Source organism: Numenius arquata, chromosome 9 (genome assembly GCF_964106895.1).
Source record: "Numenius arquata chromosome 9, bNumArq3.hap1.1, whole genome shotgun sequence".
Taxonomy (NCBI): Eukaryota; Metazoa; Chordata; class Aves; order Charadriiformes; family Scolopacidae; genus Numenius; species Numenius arquata.
The window spans coordinates 26,989,742-27,007,184 of NC_133584.1; the positions used below are offsets into that span (position 1 = coordinate 26,989,742).

The 17,443-nt window shown below is 41.7% G+C and overlaps 1 protein-coding gene across 4 annotated transcripts in view; it reads left to right on the plus strand.

Moving 5' to 3' along the window:
* Nucleotides 1–414: 414 nt before the first annotated feature.
* The window catches only part of ARMC8 (armadillo repeat containing 8), a 75,726-nt gene continuing 58,697 nt past the window's right edge, over nt 415–17,443 (plus strand). For all 4 annotated transcript variants that reach the window (XM_074152912.1, XM_074152913.1, XM_074152916.1 and 1 more), the window contains exons 1-3: nt 415–652; nt 2,908–2,984; nt 16,517–16,588. In XM_074152912.1, coding sequence (XP_074009013.1) covers nt 608–652; nt 2,908–2,984; nt 16,517–16,588 — 194 coding nt within the window. In that variant the 5' untranslated portion in view covers nt 415–607. The remainder of the gene's footprint in view (nt 653–2,907; nt 2,985–16,516; nt 16,589–17,443) is intronic.

A 17,443-nucleotide genomic window follows, 5' to 3' on the forward strand; every position in this document is an offset into this window, starting at 1 on the left:
CGGGCTATTGTTGGACAGCTGAAGGGCTGCCCTAAAAGCCGCCGTGTGGAGCGGGGACTAGTCAAAGAGCAGCGGTGCTGTGTGAGAAGCCTGTGGTAAGGTAAGGTCGGCCTTCCCCCCCGCCTCGCCTCGCCTCGCCTCGCCTCAGCGTCCGGGCTTCCGTCAGGCAAAGCCAGTTGCCCGGCCCCGCGTTCGCTGTCTTCCTGGAGGGCAATGACGAGGGCTGGGTCGGTCCCCTGAGCCGCCCGCTGCACCTCAGACCGCTCCGTCCCCGCGGCCATGGCGGCGTCGTAGCGCTCCCCTCAGCCCCGCGCCTGCGCGCGGGTGGGCGGTGGCGGCCGGGCGCATGCGCAGATGGGCGGGGGAGGAGGAGGGGGGGTGGTGGTGGTAGGAGGGCGAGGGAGATAGGGCCGCGCATGCGCGGTGGCGGCGGGCTGGCGGAAGGCAGCGGGGCTTTCGGAGTCGGCCGATTCGCCGGGCGCGCGGCGGCGGCGCTCCGCCATGAGGCCCTGCCCGCCGGCGGCGGCGGCGCGCGCGCGGGCGTGAGGGAGGGAGGGCGCCGCCGCCGGAGCTGCTGCTGCTGCTGCTGCTGCTGCGTTCCGCCAAGATGGCGTGCGTGCTGGAGGCGCCGCTCCGCATGAGCGTCCTCTCGGTGAGTGCCGCCGCCGCCACCACCGCCGCCGCCTGGGGGGGCGCCCGCCCGCCGCCGGGCTCGGCCTGACCTTGGCCTTGGCGGGGTGGGTGTGTGTGAAGGGGGGGTGTGTGTGTGTGCTCCCGGCACCTGCCGGGCCCCTTTGTGTGGTGGCGGGGGGCCCGGCGCCGGGAGCGGGCCTGGCGGGCTGCGGTGGGCCCTGTGGGGTGGCACGGGCGGCGGTGTGGCGCACGGTCCCTCGTCCCACCCCACCCCCCACCTCGCAACAACTTCTTCCCAGAGGTGGTTTTCTCTTCAAAACGGCTTTTCGCTCCCCGTTTCCGAGGAGCCCGTTCCCATTTTCGTTAGGGGTGCTGGCTCTCCTGAGCGTCTTCTTACCTGATGACACGAGTCACGCTCCGCAGCTGCCCTCCCGTGAATGTTTTCGGTGCCTCGAAACTCCTCTTCAGCAAAAAGAGGCGTTATTGCGAGCTGTGGTAGCCGGGCTGTGCTGCCGAGGAGAGCGGGGTCCCCCTCAGAAGCCGTCGGTGACTGGCGAGGCAACGCTCTCCCAGCCCGGGCTGGCAAGCGGGTGGGTATTTTGGCGGCGAAACGCGGACCTTTCTCCTCAGAACCCTTCGGGATCTGGGGACACGGCCCCCCTTGGGGTTGGCTGCAGGGAGGAGGCCGGTGTGGGGGGCTCTGTGGGGCAGGGAAGGGGGCTGACAGCCGCCACGGGTGTCCCCTCCGTGGGGGAAGCTGAGGGTAAGTAGAACAGCCCGTGCTGGTCGCCCAGTCCTTCTGCTTATCAGGGACTAACAATGCTAAAGGTATAGCGTGGATACTCCTTAAAAGAGCTGAGGTGTTGGGCTTTTTCCTTTTTTTTTTTTTTCCCTTAGAATTTCTTACGAGGTAAAAGAACCCTGAAACTGATGATGTTGATAAATTCTTTATTTTTGGGCACTACCTGAAAAACTTGTTTGCCTGGATATGAATGCCCTTCTACATATTGCAAATCTAGTCGTTGATAGGGTGAAAGCCAGGATATTTTAGAAGCAGAAAGCAGTGGGATCTCTGAAGTCCAGAAGACTTTTGCATATAAATACATAGATCAGGTAAATGAAAGTCTACTGCTGCTCTCAAAAATATTGTCTTTCGTTGCATGGTGGAAGTTTATCTGTAGAATTTATTTGGCGTATTTTAACAGTATTCCTGGAGACAAAGGAGTCTTGCTGCCTCTAGGTGATTCTTCTTTTAGAGCTATGTGAGACCACGGCAAGAAGCTGCTGGTGCTTCTGACATCTGGGTGGGGAAGCCAGAGCAGATGCAGCCCAAGAGTAGATACTTGCAAAAGCAAGGAAGAGTTTACAATTCCCGTATAGCTTCTTTCAAGGAAAACTCATAAGGAAAAAATGGGAAAAGCATAATAAAAAGTTGAGCTGGCAAAAAGGAAAAAAAAAAAAGAGAGAGATAATGGAAACACACCGTGGCACGTGTTTGTGAGAACCTGGAGGGAAAATTCCCTTCCCCTTTCCCACCCTTGTTTTTTGGAACGCTTGCCATCTCCAATTTTGGATCTTCTCAAAGGGAATAACAAATCATTGGTGCTTAAGTGTTTGGCTTACAAGCATGGTCCTGCTGCTGAGAAGAGGATATTTTGTCTTATAAAGTATGGAGTTACGAATGTTATGGAGAATACTGTGCTGCTGTCCCTGTTGAAGTTGTGCAGGACAGTATATAGAAGGACAGTCTTGAAATTTGTAGATATGTTATGATAAAGTAAGTTCCAGAAAAAATGTCTTGTTTAAGAGCTTGTTTGTGGGTACTTCTTGAGCAACATTAACGACTCTTAGAATATTTTTTTTTTTTTTCAGCAGTTTGTGGTGTTTTTTTCTATATCGTAATTAAACATAATAAAATTGGAGTTCAAAGCAGTGCTGATAACTGAAGTAGACCCCTTTTGCGTGCCCTGTTCATAAGCATATCAGTTGCTGGCAGCACTCTGTTAACTTGCTTTGACTCGTAACGTGTTGTTACCACATGAAGTACATCATCTTCTTAAAATCACATTTAAACACAGGGTTAATTCTCTGTGTGGATGTTCCCCAGCAGTAACGTACTGCACATTTAAATATGATTCTGTGGTTTTGTTGCTATCTTGCCTGGTAGGTTTTGTAGACCTACTGCTGCAATAGCTATTCCTGTTTATCTGCCATTATATGAATTGATATTAATTTATTATTTTATTAATTTATTAATTTTTTTTGTCTCCGCAGGAGGTAACGGCTAGTAGCCGCCACTATGTTGATAGATTATTTGACCTCGATCCCCAGAAAGTCCTGCAAGGTGTCATGTAAGTCATCTGAAACACACTTGGGCTGTTGGTTGTGCATAGACTAGGTTAACTTGAATCCCACCAGAGTTTTATGTCACGGGCAAGAAGTTCTTCCTATCTTTTTTTTTTTTTTTGAGAAATCTTATTGGAAAATTTTAATGCAAACATGGTAGTATTGTTTTAGCAGACTATCACTCTGTCGTGCATATGGTTCATAACGCAGCCTCCCAGTTGCCAGAAATGAGGTTAAACATTCTGTGAGCATTCAAAATTCTTTTTTTTTGATAAATTTCTTCCTTTTTGCCATCTTTTGCTCTTCTTTCAGGTCTGTTGAGACTCTTTTCTCTTTTTCCACTGCCAAGTCAGGGTACCTGCCTCTTACTTTTCCCCCTGCTGCTGTGCCTGAGTGTTGGCTTTTGTTTTTTTATGCATGGCTTCTGTCTCACTGATGGGAACTGTGAGCTGAAAGAAAATGCTTCCATAGAAATTAATTTGGATGCAAATTATATTTCAGTACTTCAGTTGCATGCCAGTGATAAGGGGTAATAGCTGAAAGAGTGAGTAGAAGAGTTGCCCTGCTCAACAGGTAGTAAAACTGGTGCAAAGATCTGGTTGTTTTCTTGCTGTCCTTGGGCTATGAGCTTTCCACTGTAACCGCACAGCAATGTGGCAAACAAGTCCTTGCCCAGGGCTGACTTCTGGTGGCGAAAGCAGACCTTTTCAGGCTTACCTGTAACTTGCTGGCTGTGGCTATCTAGCAAAACACCAGAAGTCATTGAAGGACCAAGTGGATCAAAAAGCCAAGAATGTTGGTTGTGTTGCTTAGGACACTCTGAAGTGTTTACCAGTAGCAGGTAAAAAAAAAAATTATTCCAGCAGGTGTTCCAGGGGCAACATATCAGAATCAGTGTCCCTTTGAAATACATGAAAAACACAACATACATAAAACTGTCCTGAAAACTTTATTGGTTGAAATACCCCCTTACCTGTTTAAAAACTTCTGGTCCACCACCATAACTACGTACAGGTTCTTAACTCTTCCTTGTTTTGCTTCCATCCCTTGGCCTTCTTAGTCCACTACTTGTAAGGGGTGGTGTGATGGTCCCAGGGGCAAGGATGTGTCTCATCCTATGTCCAAGTGGGTTGACTGAGCCCCTCTTTTCTCCTTGGCAGATGCTCTGAGCCCTGGGTGGCGCTCCCTCCCTGCTCTCCTTTCTTTTCAAAGGACTGGAACCCACAACCCTTGGTAATCACTTCCCTATCTTTTGAGGTGTTATTCATGTATTTTGAGGTATAACTGGTTTCCCAGAAAAGTTCTAGGCAGTATCTTTGTCTCAGCTAACAAATTCTTCATCTTGTCCATGGATGTCAGTGGATTCTATGCTGATATGCTTTTCTTGCATTTAAAGAGAAGAAAATACCAATTTATTTCACAATAGCATTCAAAGGGCAGGTTTGGGTGGTAAACCGTATTTGTGATGCTCTGGTTAAAATCCTAATTCTGAGAGTATATCTTTCCAGGCATTGAGCAAATCTTATGTGGTAGATTTGTTATTTTCCAAATATTGGTGGATGGGTGTGAGACAGTCCAATTTAGAAAAGTGTATATAGAATAGTGTATATATATATAAAAAAAATATCTGTCAGTCCAGGGTTCTATTTGGGCAGAAAAATACTGCTTTGCTCGGGGTATCTGAAGAGGTATTGAAGTTGGAGTGAACTAATAGGGTGGAGTAGAAGAGGATTAAAGTTCTACCAGAATGTCTATCAGACAGATATTCTGCATACTTTGCTGAAAATCTTTGGTTCCTAAGATGTGCTGTTTTGGTTTTTTTTCCCCTGCATCCGGGCTGAAAATACTGGTGACCTAGATTTTTATTTTGATTGATGGAACTGTACGAATATCAAGGATCAGAAAATAGGCTGTCTTAAGAGGCTTTGTTTCTGCAGATTGTCTTCAGTTACAATAGTTCTGTTCTTCATATGCTATTAAAGATGCTTGAATGAATAACTTGGGTTTGGGGCTTTTTTTAATTGCATCCTTGTAATTTTAATGAAAACCAACTCCTGAATGAGGTTTGGTAAAGGTAAAATATAGCTAAATGCTTCTTGAACTTGAAAATCATGCCAATCCAGTTATCATCTTGTAACTTGAGAAAGCTTTTAATTATATATTCTGAAAGTATTTAAATGATCAAATCTCTTCCTTTCGTTCCCATGAATTGTCAGAGAGGCTGTGTTCGGAATCTTCGTTTGTCCAGACAATAAAGTCTTACCTGGCGAGGAGCTTTTTCCTTTTCCTCTTCAGGGGAAAACTGAGAGACCATTCCCCTTTTGTCCAGTGCTGCTGTATGTGGTTCTGTTGATCTTATTTCAACGTGTCACACTTCCTGCAGAACTTTGGTTCACATAATTTCTATTACGTTCATCTGGGTATTAAGAGGAGGTAAGAAGGGGAGAATTGTGCATACCTGCCAGTTGAATTTCAATTTAGGATTTGAAATGCTGAGATTCTCACAAGGATGACTACTGCCTTTTACTGTACTTGATAGCGAACTGTTTGAAGTGTGCAAGGCCCACGTCTTCATACCCACACCTGTGTGGCAGCGTATGTATTTACATTGCTGTTTACTGCCTTTATAAATGAGCAAGCTTAATATAGTAGTTTCCTTCTGTAAACATAGACTCTATGTTGTGGCCATGCTTATGCTTGAAAGGTCTTTGCTTTGCGTCTACTTTGGTGCTCTTCTAAATCTTTCATCTACACACTGTTCTACAGTTCAAATTTTCTCAAATATGCTTTGACTGCATTCTGCAAGGTCAGCATTAATGTCAGGTGTGTAGCTATGGAATACATTTAGTGTTGACAGTGCACAGACTACCTCAAACAGATATTGTAGGGGATTAAATACTGTGTTCTCTCAGAAGTTCTCTTAAATGTTTTGCCCTTACTGGCAGAGGAGCAGAACATAGATAGCTCTGTAAATTTCTGCATTGTTACAAGAGCTTTGTTTGTCCCAAGATGATTGCTGCAACATCATCCTGTGCTTTGCAGTGTGGCAGCATTTATTTATTTTTAAAAACAATTCTGGGTGGTGCTTCTTAGACTCTCATTTGCTTTTCACCCGCTCTTAAGCTCAGGACCACGTTGTTCAGATGCAAGACTGATACCTGGTTTTGTCCTCTGATTTATTTGCTGGCCAGGGGCTTCGTTGAGAGACATTTTGTCATGCTTACATTTAGCCTGGTGTCTTCAAAGAAGCAATCTATCATTTTATGGAGAGCTATGTAATTCCATCTCAAGGGCTGGTTTTGAAAGGAGCATTCTTTCTGACAAATCTGGCTTACTCGAGGTCCCAACTGTTTCTCATCAGGCTGTTCCTCAGCAGTCAGAGGATGTCATCTTTGAAGGCTTGTAAATAATCATCTTTGTGGTGCGCTGAGCATTCCTGCGCTGCTGCTGTTTCTGTCCTTTGTGGATGTGCTTATCCAGCCAGCTGGAGTTACTACACAAGCATTTTCCAAACTTGTGTGAGCATTTTATTTGTCAGGAAAATGAAAGAAACATCCTATAGATATGGCACTTGGCACCAAAGAACCAATTTCAAAGTGTATGTCTACAGTATCTTCCTTTTTCTCAGGCTGCATGTCTAGTGCTGTGATGGGAATACTGGTACAGATCTATGCAGTATATTTAATTTGAGTTATATGTTCTTTCGACACAGAGTGGTTTTGAGTGTTTGAGAATTGATGTCGATAAAGGAAAGTATAATAGTTGGTGTAGGGATAAGGAGTTGCGGACCACTTTGAATCTGACAGTTATGTTTTTAGGGTCCCTGCAGACTTAGAGTGACGGTGCTGCAGTGGTTAGTGGTTATGCTCAGTGTTTTGAAGACTCTGAAACTGATATTTTAGTACAACCAAGATGTAATTCAGCTTACCTTTGCAGTAGGTTCTTGGATCCAAAGTTAGATATGTGTTAAAAGTTCCTCTCAGGGACAGTGGACTTGTACTTGCATTTGACTGAAGATGGTTTGTACTGCTTGCTAGTTTTTGCCTTCTTCAAACAGAAGATACCAGAAGGTAGTCATAAACCAGAAAAAAAGCCCTTATATTTTAGGTAGTAACACTGCTTTTATGGAACCTGTCTTCTAGTGTGCTATCTTCTTTTGTGCTCAGTTCCTTTGAAATTAATTGGGAACACCTCAAACAGTGTGTGGGTTTTTTTACATCCAACTTTTTTCATTTGTGTATTCTTGGATTTGGAAAAAATGTTCCAGGCATGCGTTTAGATGACTGTATAATAGTGTATTGTATTTCTCTGCTATGGCAATTGGAATGAGAGCATCAGTGCAGTGTTCCACACGTGTCCGCAGGGAAAGCGGGGGAAATATCAGGCAGCCTCATGGAGTGGGAAGAGAAGAATTTCCCGTCTCAGTTCTAATGGAGCAACAGGTACCCCCTCCAGCCAGTTAAGACGAGACTACTTCTGCCTCTTGCTCTTCATGTCCTGTTCAAAAAACCTTCTTTAAGACTAAATAATGAACAGCGCTAGTTTTCGCATTGTGCGTCCCGACCATGTGCAACCGCGTTTTCAGTCTCTCATTGGCAACTTCCAAACCTAAATTTTCTGCAGGAGCCATATTTTGTTCTTTGCATATTCCCTTGCTTGTTTTCACCAGAATGGCCCCATGGCAACAGAGCAGTCCTTAGGGGATTGTTCCTTGTTATATTTTGCCTCCGTACATTTTTGAGCAATTCTGTTATCTCCTAGACAGTACTCTGTAGTAAATGCGTGTTCTTTCAGATGCAGTGGGGAACTTTGAGGTCTAATTGGCTAAGAGCAAGTGATACAATTTTTTTAAGTGTTGTTTTTGTGCATTGTCTTTCACATGTTGAGGGAAGAGGTTCCCAAGTCTTTTCTGTTGATACTTTGTGAATGACAGGATAGGATCTTTGTGGCTTGGAAATGGAAAGCTTGTTCTTTACGTTGCAGGATCTGACAGAAAATTGAGAGGGTTTAAGTGATGCTGAGAGGGTGCTGGGAGCACTACTCTGTTGATTTCTCTCTTTCAAGAGATAAGTTGAGGAATCTAATAGCTAGGCAAGTTTTCAGAGTGATAGAAGATGGAATTGAAAGGCCTCAAACATCATTTGAGAATTAAGTAGTGCTCTGTGAAGAGTGGTTTTCAATGTAATAGGTTTTGTAGAGGCAGATGGAAAAATAGTGTAGATACGGAGGGAAGAAAGGAAGATGCAATAGGAAGAAAGTGTGTTCCTGTCATAGAATAAGAGATTCTCTCACTTGTGCTTTCTTTATAATGCAGCAAAAGGTACAAATGCATAATACTGTTTTTTGCAAGTAAATTGTATTGTAACTTTTGGTCTAATATTTAGAGGTGGGCTAACTTTAGAAATCTGGCCAGCAGTCTTCACCCTAATAGGGTTGTTTAATATTTCAAGCCTTGCAGTTGCCACTCTGTGAGAGAGGATTGATGATTAATGAATCTGTTTCAGTGCTGCCTTTCAGAAGGGCATGAAGACACTTTCCTCCAAAATCCCTCTCTCGATGCCAGCCCCAGAGTAGCAATACTATTGCTGTAATGATTTCAGGCTGTAAGTAGGGTGAGAGAGCAGAAACAACTTCTGTCAGACCGGCTGATGTAGCTGGAGAAAGTCAAGTGAGCGTTGGTCGCAAAAGTCTTGAGGTCTGAGTTTGAAGTGGCAAACTTCAAAGCTGAGCACAGTTGAATGCTCTGAGGTTATTCAGAGTTTAATTTATTAATCTGTTAGACAAATGCAGAGGAGAGGTGGTTGCCTGTAAGGGAGGGCAAAATGAAAATGTAGCAGGCTGCTGAGGGAGAAATAGTCATTACGCCCTTTGGGAGTGTGTGGGGGGTGTTATTAAGACTGAACTAGAGGTTGGGCCTTGGGCATGTGTACCACAAAATCAGCAATGCTACTGAGTTTGTGATTCTTCATGTGTGGAGTTTTATTTTTTGATTCTAAACTGCGAGTTCAAATTGATGGGAATAAGCATTAAAAAACTGGAGTTCACTTACTTTCCAAAACGAGCTCATTTACAGTTTGCAGTATGGGACTATGTACTTTTAAGCTAACTCCTTGTAAAGGGTTGGCATTTCTTGTAGCATTCAAAGGACAAGACTCCTTTTACCAATTAATTTGTCTAACACGATTAAAATGATTCCAGTCTGTATGCTGTATTGCTGGTGCTGAACTGATAATTTAAATGTGTTGAGATTTTTTTTTTTTTTTTATTTTCACTTTTTTCTTTGGGAATTATAAAGTAGCAGGAAGGCTGGCTGGCAAAATCACTTCCTAAAACATGCTTCAAACATGCCTTGTCTGGAATGTCAGCGACTCCCTCATATGTAGGGAGTTTTAGATACAGATGAACTGTGGGATTTCTGTCCTAGCGAGCATTTACTAACACCCATTTGAAAAAGGAAATTTAGGCATGACTTAAAGCATATGGAGGCCATTACGTCATCTTAGCTGTTAGCTATTTGGAGCTAAAAATCTGAGGCTATACTTTCGTGTCGGGAAGATTCTAGGTTATTATAATCTAATGGGTAGTAGCTATGTCAGATTAACAGGTTTTGATAATCCTTCAGTGACTGCTGGCCTAAGGTGAAGTGGACAGTGTTGCACAATATTATGAGCTCGCATGTGAGAACAGCTAAGCAGGTTCTGGAAGGCTGTTTTAAGGTATTTTCCTGGACTGAATGAAATTTAAGAGTTCTCTGTGTGAATGACTTGTGGCAGACAACATTCCTTTGTTAATTAGGGATGGGCTTAAAATGGTATAATGGACAAAAATAAATCAAGAGACAGTGAATGAAAAATGGTGCTAGAAAAATGCAGTGTTACAGGATGCCTCTGCTTAATGAAATTTTGCTTCAACTGTAGGATATACTGCTAAATGCTGAAGGCACTACTTCATCCTTCGGGGGGAGATAGAGACACTTAAAAAAAAAAGTAACGCAGTTAATCATATTGATGGTTTGGATCATTCATCTGAAGCAACAGTGGTGAAGGGTCTACTTCTCATGTCGTTTGGCTGTTTTGGGATAGCTGTGAAAAACGCGTTTTGCTGATCTGACATCACAGAACAGGAGATCTCTGAGTTTCCGAGAGTTCTGCCGAACTGCAGCTGTTTTCCCCACACCTCTCTTCAGATAATTCTTTGCTGTTATGGCCTAGTTTATTTAAATAGCAGAGACTGATGCTGGAATTGAAATGCTGATAATACAGAGTCAGTGACGCCATGCGACTTGTAGCTCAATTTCCAGACTCAGTGCAAAGGATGAGGCAATAAAAGATGCTTGAGAGAGCTGGGAAAAGCAGCGTCTCCTGTTTTGTCAGTCAGCCTGGAGATTTGAAAGGAATTTGAGTTGAAACTGCAGCCAAAGACACGGAGAGCTTAAGTTGTTTAACTTGATATAGAAGGCTAGCGTGTGAAATGACTGATGCAAGCTCTTATGTGGAAGTAAAGGTTTGATATGAGAGGCTTTTTCAGTCTGTCACACACAGAGAGCAAAATAAGTACTGGAAACTGGGATAGATTCAGGGTAGGAATAAGCTATAAATATTTCTAACTACAGGTATGGATCATTGAGACACCTTATCTTTCTATTTGGTAGACTTTCCTTGGCAAGAAAACTTATGACAAGGTAAGTTGCCTCTGCAAAGAGAATAAATACTTCAGACAGGAGTTCAAGCGGTTTCTGTGGCATTGAGATATGGAGAAGTTGGATCAAATGATGGCTTTTAGCATTATGGATGCTAAATTCTTCTGTTCTGTATTGCTGCAGTTATAGCCATATGCTGTTTTTCTACAGCACTTTGATTTTATGCAGTGTCTGGGAGTACAGAATTAAGATTGGGAGCGAGCACGGATTTAGGGTTTCCTTGTCTAAATGTTGAGTTTGTTTAGTTTGCACCCTATGTTAATCGTGTAACAGTTTCTAAGAGTTAAAACTCAAACAAGCTGAGTAACAGTGTCTCTGTGTGCTACTTTGTTCTTTCCTTTTTCCTTTGCATCAACTGAGATCTTTTGAATGGGATTAGAAATCTTTTCTTCCCAACCCGATGATTAACTGTAAAAATAAGCTGATTTACGATTTCTGTGGTTTGCTTGAGTTGGCAGGAGTTTTTAACGTTTTATTCACTTGGTTGGACTCGTAATCATGTTAGTACAAACGTGCTCCCTGCTAAAGGGGTAGAAAACAACTCACTTGTTGAGTAATTAAGAGATATTCAAGCCGTAGTAGTGCCCATCTTAGAAATTAATTCTGTCAAAACAATGATGGAAATATGTTAACATGCAAACTTTGTCATTAATTCTTGTTGTTGATTGTTTCACATCTGTCCGTAAAAGTGGGAGAGTGGGAGGAAGGGAGAAGGAAGAGGAGGCAAAAGCTATAGAAAGCATAATTGTCAAAACTTTAGCTGCACAGTTAACTTCTGACTCGAGTCCAGCCAGTCCAGGTTTTTATTTGAGCTATATCCTTGTATCAATTACCGGTACCTCAGCTTTTGAGATATTTGCATTTTGAAAACCTTTTCAGAATGATGCTTTGCGTCATTCTATTGTTTGTAATTTTGGTCAGCCTCTGGTAGATAAATCTGGTCTGACAATGCATTGTTTTGGATGCTTCCTCCGTGTGTGTAATTGTCTCGGAATCTCTTGTAACTATTTCGTACTAAAAGTGAAAGCATTGGCTTGAAGTGTCTAGGAATACTTTTCCTTCTGTGATTGTTCATCTCACATCCAATATCCTTCTCTGTCTAGGAACCTCTTAAACGCGGCTACCTACTCTGTTTTCAGAAGACTTAAGCTGAGAAAATACCACACAAGCTGTTATTTCCCCCTCTTCTGTGTAGTTCCTATTGCTGCTTCCTCATCAAGTTGTTCTAGCTTGTTTCAACATCCTTTGTGTTGCTTCGCTAGAAGGTGACATAGGAAAGCTCTAGGGTTTCTATTCTATCAGAATTTTAAAATTTCCTAGGTTTATGCTTGATTTATGGTATTTAAAAACATAGGTAAAACCAAATTCTCACTGAGGAGTTGGTCTATCCATGTTGCTTTCTCACGTTCTCTTTTGCGGAAGAGGTGCTTGGGGCTTGCTAGGAATGCCTTAGAGTCTGCTCTTTCTCAGCTGGGAATTTAGCTCACAACAGTTCAGAGAGCTGTGTACCAACTACCAGACACTTCTGGTGTTTCTGTGGAGGACTCCCAAATTTAGAGACAAATTCATGAAGATGTGGAACTTCAATACTTTCTGCTTAGGCCAAAGTTCAGCACCTTAGGTTGTTTCTACAATAATAACTTACATTGACAGACTAGATTGCTATTTTTTCTCAGGACTTAAGACATTTCATAATATTAATTTTTATTGGCTAGGAATCACTAAAACTTGCAATTAGTTATTTTTAATATTGCTTCTTGCTTATCTGAAGTGGGCTATATTTCATGCCTTTAAACAATTGCACGTTAAGCATCAGAATAAAAACGTAAACTTCATACACAATCGGTAGATTAGTTCCTCTTGTAACTCTTCTTGAGCTGCTTTTTGGATGGAAATTAAATATTGTTTTTAATGAGTTTAATGTACTCCTAAAATATTTTATTTTAAACACTCATACTGTACTAATACACTTATGAAACTAGCATGCGTTGTATTTTATTTATAGCTAATTAATTGAACTGATTACTTTTGGGTTGCTGTGTTCCATAAGATTGTTAGAGCTGATAGACCTCAGCTGATAAAGAAAATGAGACTTTCTGCTTTGTTTCATAACTTGATGAAACCATATTCTTATTTCTTTTAGAAGCGATAGGAGATGGAGAAAGCTGGTTTAGCACTGCAGGAAGCAATACCTCCAAGTGCTTGGCTAGGATCGTATTTTATTGATGGCAGCCTATATTATCCTGTTTGACAGGGTTTTTTTCACATAAATTATTGCATTTTTGTAAATGTAGGCATAAACATCAGCTATCAGATTTTAAATCTATGCATTGAAATTGCTGTAGTTCAGGTAATTTTGTTAAATTACTTTGAATTTAGTTTGAATCTAAACTATAAGATTTAATACACAGGAATAAAACAAAACAAAAAACAACCTCAAATGCATCTTAAGACCTCTGTCGTATGAAAGCTTCATGGTTTGTCTTTTGTCTCTATAGAAAGCTACCTTGGGGAAGCTGAGGAACTAAGTAGTGCTGGAACGTGCTAGGTACATTTATAAGATCTGTATTTTTCTTCTGAAGCTGCTCGCTCTGTGCACGCCTGGCAGGAGGGTTGATAACCTACCTGAGAGCTCAGAGCTGATTGTTGGAATAAAGCCTGTGTATCTCCCTCTTCTGGGTCATGGTCTTCTCATAGATCAGGCCTAGAATCACCACAGACTAGTTATTCTTTGAAGTTCTCATCTCTTTGTGGTTTTGCTGCTGTTTCTGTCTTCCTCCTTTCAAGGACTCCTTTTCCCAGCAGGAAAAGGGAGCAGTGTGCATGACATTTGGAAATAAAGTGGGTATCCAGTTTTGGACTACAAATTTCTGAGGTTTCTTTGTTACTTCTTGTAAAAGATAGTGATCTTTACTGCTTTGTCTCCTTGGATGAATTTCATGTCGTCTCGGAACTGAAATCAGTCAAGTTCAAACTTGTTGGAGATGATGTTTTCAAATAAGGGAGTTGCCTTCGCTTTTTCCAAGGTTCATGATTCACTAAGGACCTGGTAGACTAGGACGACACCTGATACTTTACTTCTTAAGGACATTTTCTTCCTGATCAGGAAAATCTCCATAAAATGTAATGTGGAATCACATAATTATTACGAAAAAGTCTACTATTAGTCAATATTGGATTATGGCATTTTAAGGATATTCTTGGTTTCCATATCTACCTCCTTCCTGTGTATTGAGTAGGTTACTTTCTGTAAGTGGCAAATTTGAAGAGATAAGCATGGCATGCAACTTGGCAGTGCCAAGGCATAATGCCCACAGACATGGTGATCTTGGCCGAGTCTTATCTCTGACAGTTTTTGGTCACCTTACCAATTTGAAGGTATTTTACTTGCTTGCAAGTTGAAGTGGTTGAATATACACGTGTTGAATTTTTCAGAAATCTCAAGCTTGTGATATTTCTGGTCTATCTGCCATGACCTTTCTGAGGAACTTTATGAACCAGGATGGAGAAACTCATCTGAATCGTTTACAGATCAGGACTGACCTCACTAAACCTCTCAATTTAAGTGTTAGGGAACTTGGCCATGTTCTTGCCACTTCTGAAGGGTCTCTAAATCAGATTCTAATAGGCAGTACTTATGGCATATGAAATAGTTATAAGGTTAGCAAGCCATTCTATTGTGGAGTTGATGCAGGAGTCACAAAAGTTTGTTGGTAGTGGGGTTTTTTTGGGGGTTGTGCTTTTTTTAACAAAATAATATGTAAAATCACCTGAACAGAGCATTAAAATGTCACCAAAATCCGTTTATTAATTCTTCAGAGTGCTTGGCAAGTGCCTTCTCTTTAGCTTCTCAAGATGCCTTCAGAGATACGTGATATGATGCAGCCTTTCTGATGACTTTGAGAGCGTGTGCCTAAGGAGAATGGGGAGAGGTAGCCTTTTGAGGAGTCCTAGAGTGGCCTGAGTGGTGTAGTACCTGAACCCAGCACATCTCTCGGTACAGTTTCCATTCCTGTGAGACATCTGATCGTTGCTTCTGTGCCACTGTTTCGACTGACTCTTGTATTTTAAAAACCTTTAAAAATGGCTGGGATACTTTCCTATCAAGCATTCAGCATAGAAACCGCTGCAGTGCGGTTTCACAAAACCCTGAGTTTTGTGAAATCTTTAAGTCCATTCCTTATATTTTCTTGGGCTTCCAGCTTAGCCTGTCTTCTGATCTTGCTCTTTCTCCTCTACCTCCTCCTGCCTTGTGGTGTGAAGTTACCAAATTTATGAGAGGTATAACAGAAAGGTCCAGCTTTTTCTGCTGATACTCAGCTGTGTAAAACTGTGTGCTGGGTAGGCAGATTCCTGTGAGGTAATGCCTCGCTTGACAAGGCAAGTGGTTTCCTGACTCCACCTGCGTTAAGAGATACACAGAACTGCAGTTTTCAGCTGCTTTTAAGGCTGCTTAAGGTTGGAGCTCCAAAATTACTAACCAACCTGGAGAATTTAGACAGCCTCCATTTGCTTAAAATTCCTAGAGCACTCTTCTGCGGCTGGATAACTATGCAACGGGAGAGTGAGTCACGTGGAGAAATACTTCAGGAAGAACAGGCAATTACCTTTTGCTAATTGAAGTTTGTAAAGGTTCTGTTTATGCCAGTCCAGATATTGCCTGCCTTGGCTAAGAAGTTTTTTTTTATACCTCTAATCAAGTGAGTTTAACACTTGGGACAGCTGCTTATTGCAGTGGAATTTGCACATTCAGTGGGTACATAAAGACTGCATAGTGTTCGTGAAGGCCAGGGTGGATCTTAAAGAACAAGGCTACTCTAAATCTCTTAAAATTTGCAGATAGCAGGTGAAAGAGTGCTATAGTGGCAAGAAAATATGTTAAAGTAACCACTAACGCTCCCAAATCGTTTGAATGAATTGTAGGGATAGTTAGCCAGTGATTAATTTATCAATTTTGCAACACTTTAATCAATCTACTTTGTTTCTTGCTGATAAAGATTCATCTGAATTTGGACTGGTTTTGTTCTCTGCTCTTAAGAAGGTCCCTACAACTAGGAAGTTTCCTAGAAATGTGTCATCTGGGTTTTCTGAAACTGGTCATAAGTTGCTAGCTTTCTTTCAGATTATCTGGATGGTCATGTATGTTCAACATGTTCATATGAAGGAAAAAAGATCTTAAAAAGGTGGTGATGCCTTTAATGTATTTAACTTGCAGTAACTTTCAGACAGGAAAATAGTTTTGTTTCCACTTTATTCCTGGGATTTTGACATACAGATGTTTAGGTGTCCTGCTGACATTCACAAAAGGAAGCCTGTGGTGAAGAGGAGAGTGAAAGCTGGAGACTGGTGATAGTTTCTTGTTCCCTTTTTTTTTTTTTCTTTTTCCTTTTTTTTTTTACCCCCAGCCCCAGCTTGTCTCTTCCTGCACCCAGTAGAGTATTCAGTTAACACTTTAAATTGCCAACATCTGATTTCCCAACCAATAGTGGGTTTTTTTTTTTTTTTCTTTTAGAAGTCTAGTGAATATATGAGCACAAAGAATCAGTATATCTAGTTTTCTTCAATAATGAGACTTCTTCACGTCTGGTGTGCATGTGAGATAGTCTGGGTTTTTGCTTACTGGCATAAGCTGGGACATAATGGAATCCCAGAGCTCTGGGGTATTTATCTGTGGGCTGTGGAGAATGTGCCCTGAAGCACTACTCAGTCCTGTAGGTGCAGCATGGACATGTGAAAGACTACTTGATAAGCCTTCATGGAAATAGTAAATTCTATAGATTAAGCCCTCAGTACCTCAGCATAATTTACCAGGGTTTGTTTTTCTTTCTGGATTTACAGAGATATGAAAAATGCTGTAATTGGAAACAACAAACAAAAAGCCAACTTGATTGTTTTGGGAGCAGTTCCAAGGTATGTCCTTTGCTACTCTCCTTTTCACTGATTCACAACAGGTCTGGAATAATGATCCTTAGATCAAAGGCACTTTTTTGTTTTAACTTTGATTGTAGTTGACTGCATACTTTCTTTAATGTAACTGAGAGAGACTTGAAATATCTGTTAAACTCATGTATTACAGAACAGGCTGTTGAGTAATGCTTTTAATTTAGAATTTCATAGAATCCTCTAAAGTAGTCTTGGTGGTTTTTATTAAACTTTATCAGCTCACGAATGAAATCTAATTTCTGACATTGATGATATTAATGACGGATGAAAGTGGTTGTATCTTAATACTGTTCTTGAGCCGGTTGCCTGGTGAGTTCATAAGTAAAAGTGTATACGGTTATGTTAAATATAATTTAAAAAATACTAAAAACCATCTGAGATAATTTGCTTGTCGTCTCCACCTGCTTCAGACAATTAAAAATCATTGATCATACTTTATTGCTGAATTGCTGCTTCAGCTGATGTTAACATTTTCTGGATCCTGATTCCACTAGTAGAAATTTAACAGGTAACTTTATCTACTGGATTGCTCCCTGCAGCTTTCATTTCACCCCTCTTCTCCTCCAGCTTTCTTTCAGCCACCATTTGCAGCAGCGGAGAAGGAAAACATTGAGCGCTGCGTTGATCTTGTGCTAGCAGTATGGGACTCACCTATGATCCTTTTGCTTAAATGGCAGCTAGGTCCCAAACCAGCCTGCTTGAGGGAGCTGCTTCTGGCTTGACAAAAAATGCCTTTTATTTGCAGGGAATATCTTCTCGTTTACAGATTGAGTTTGTGTCAAAGCTAGCCCTTTAAATTCTCTAGGGATTAGCTGTTGGGAA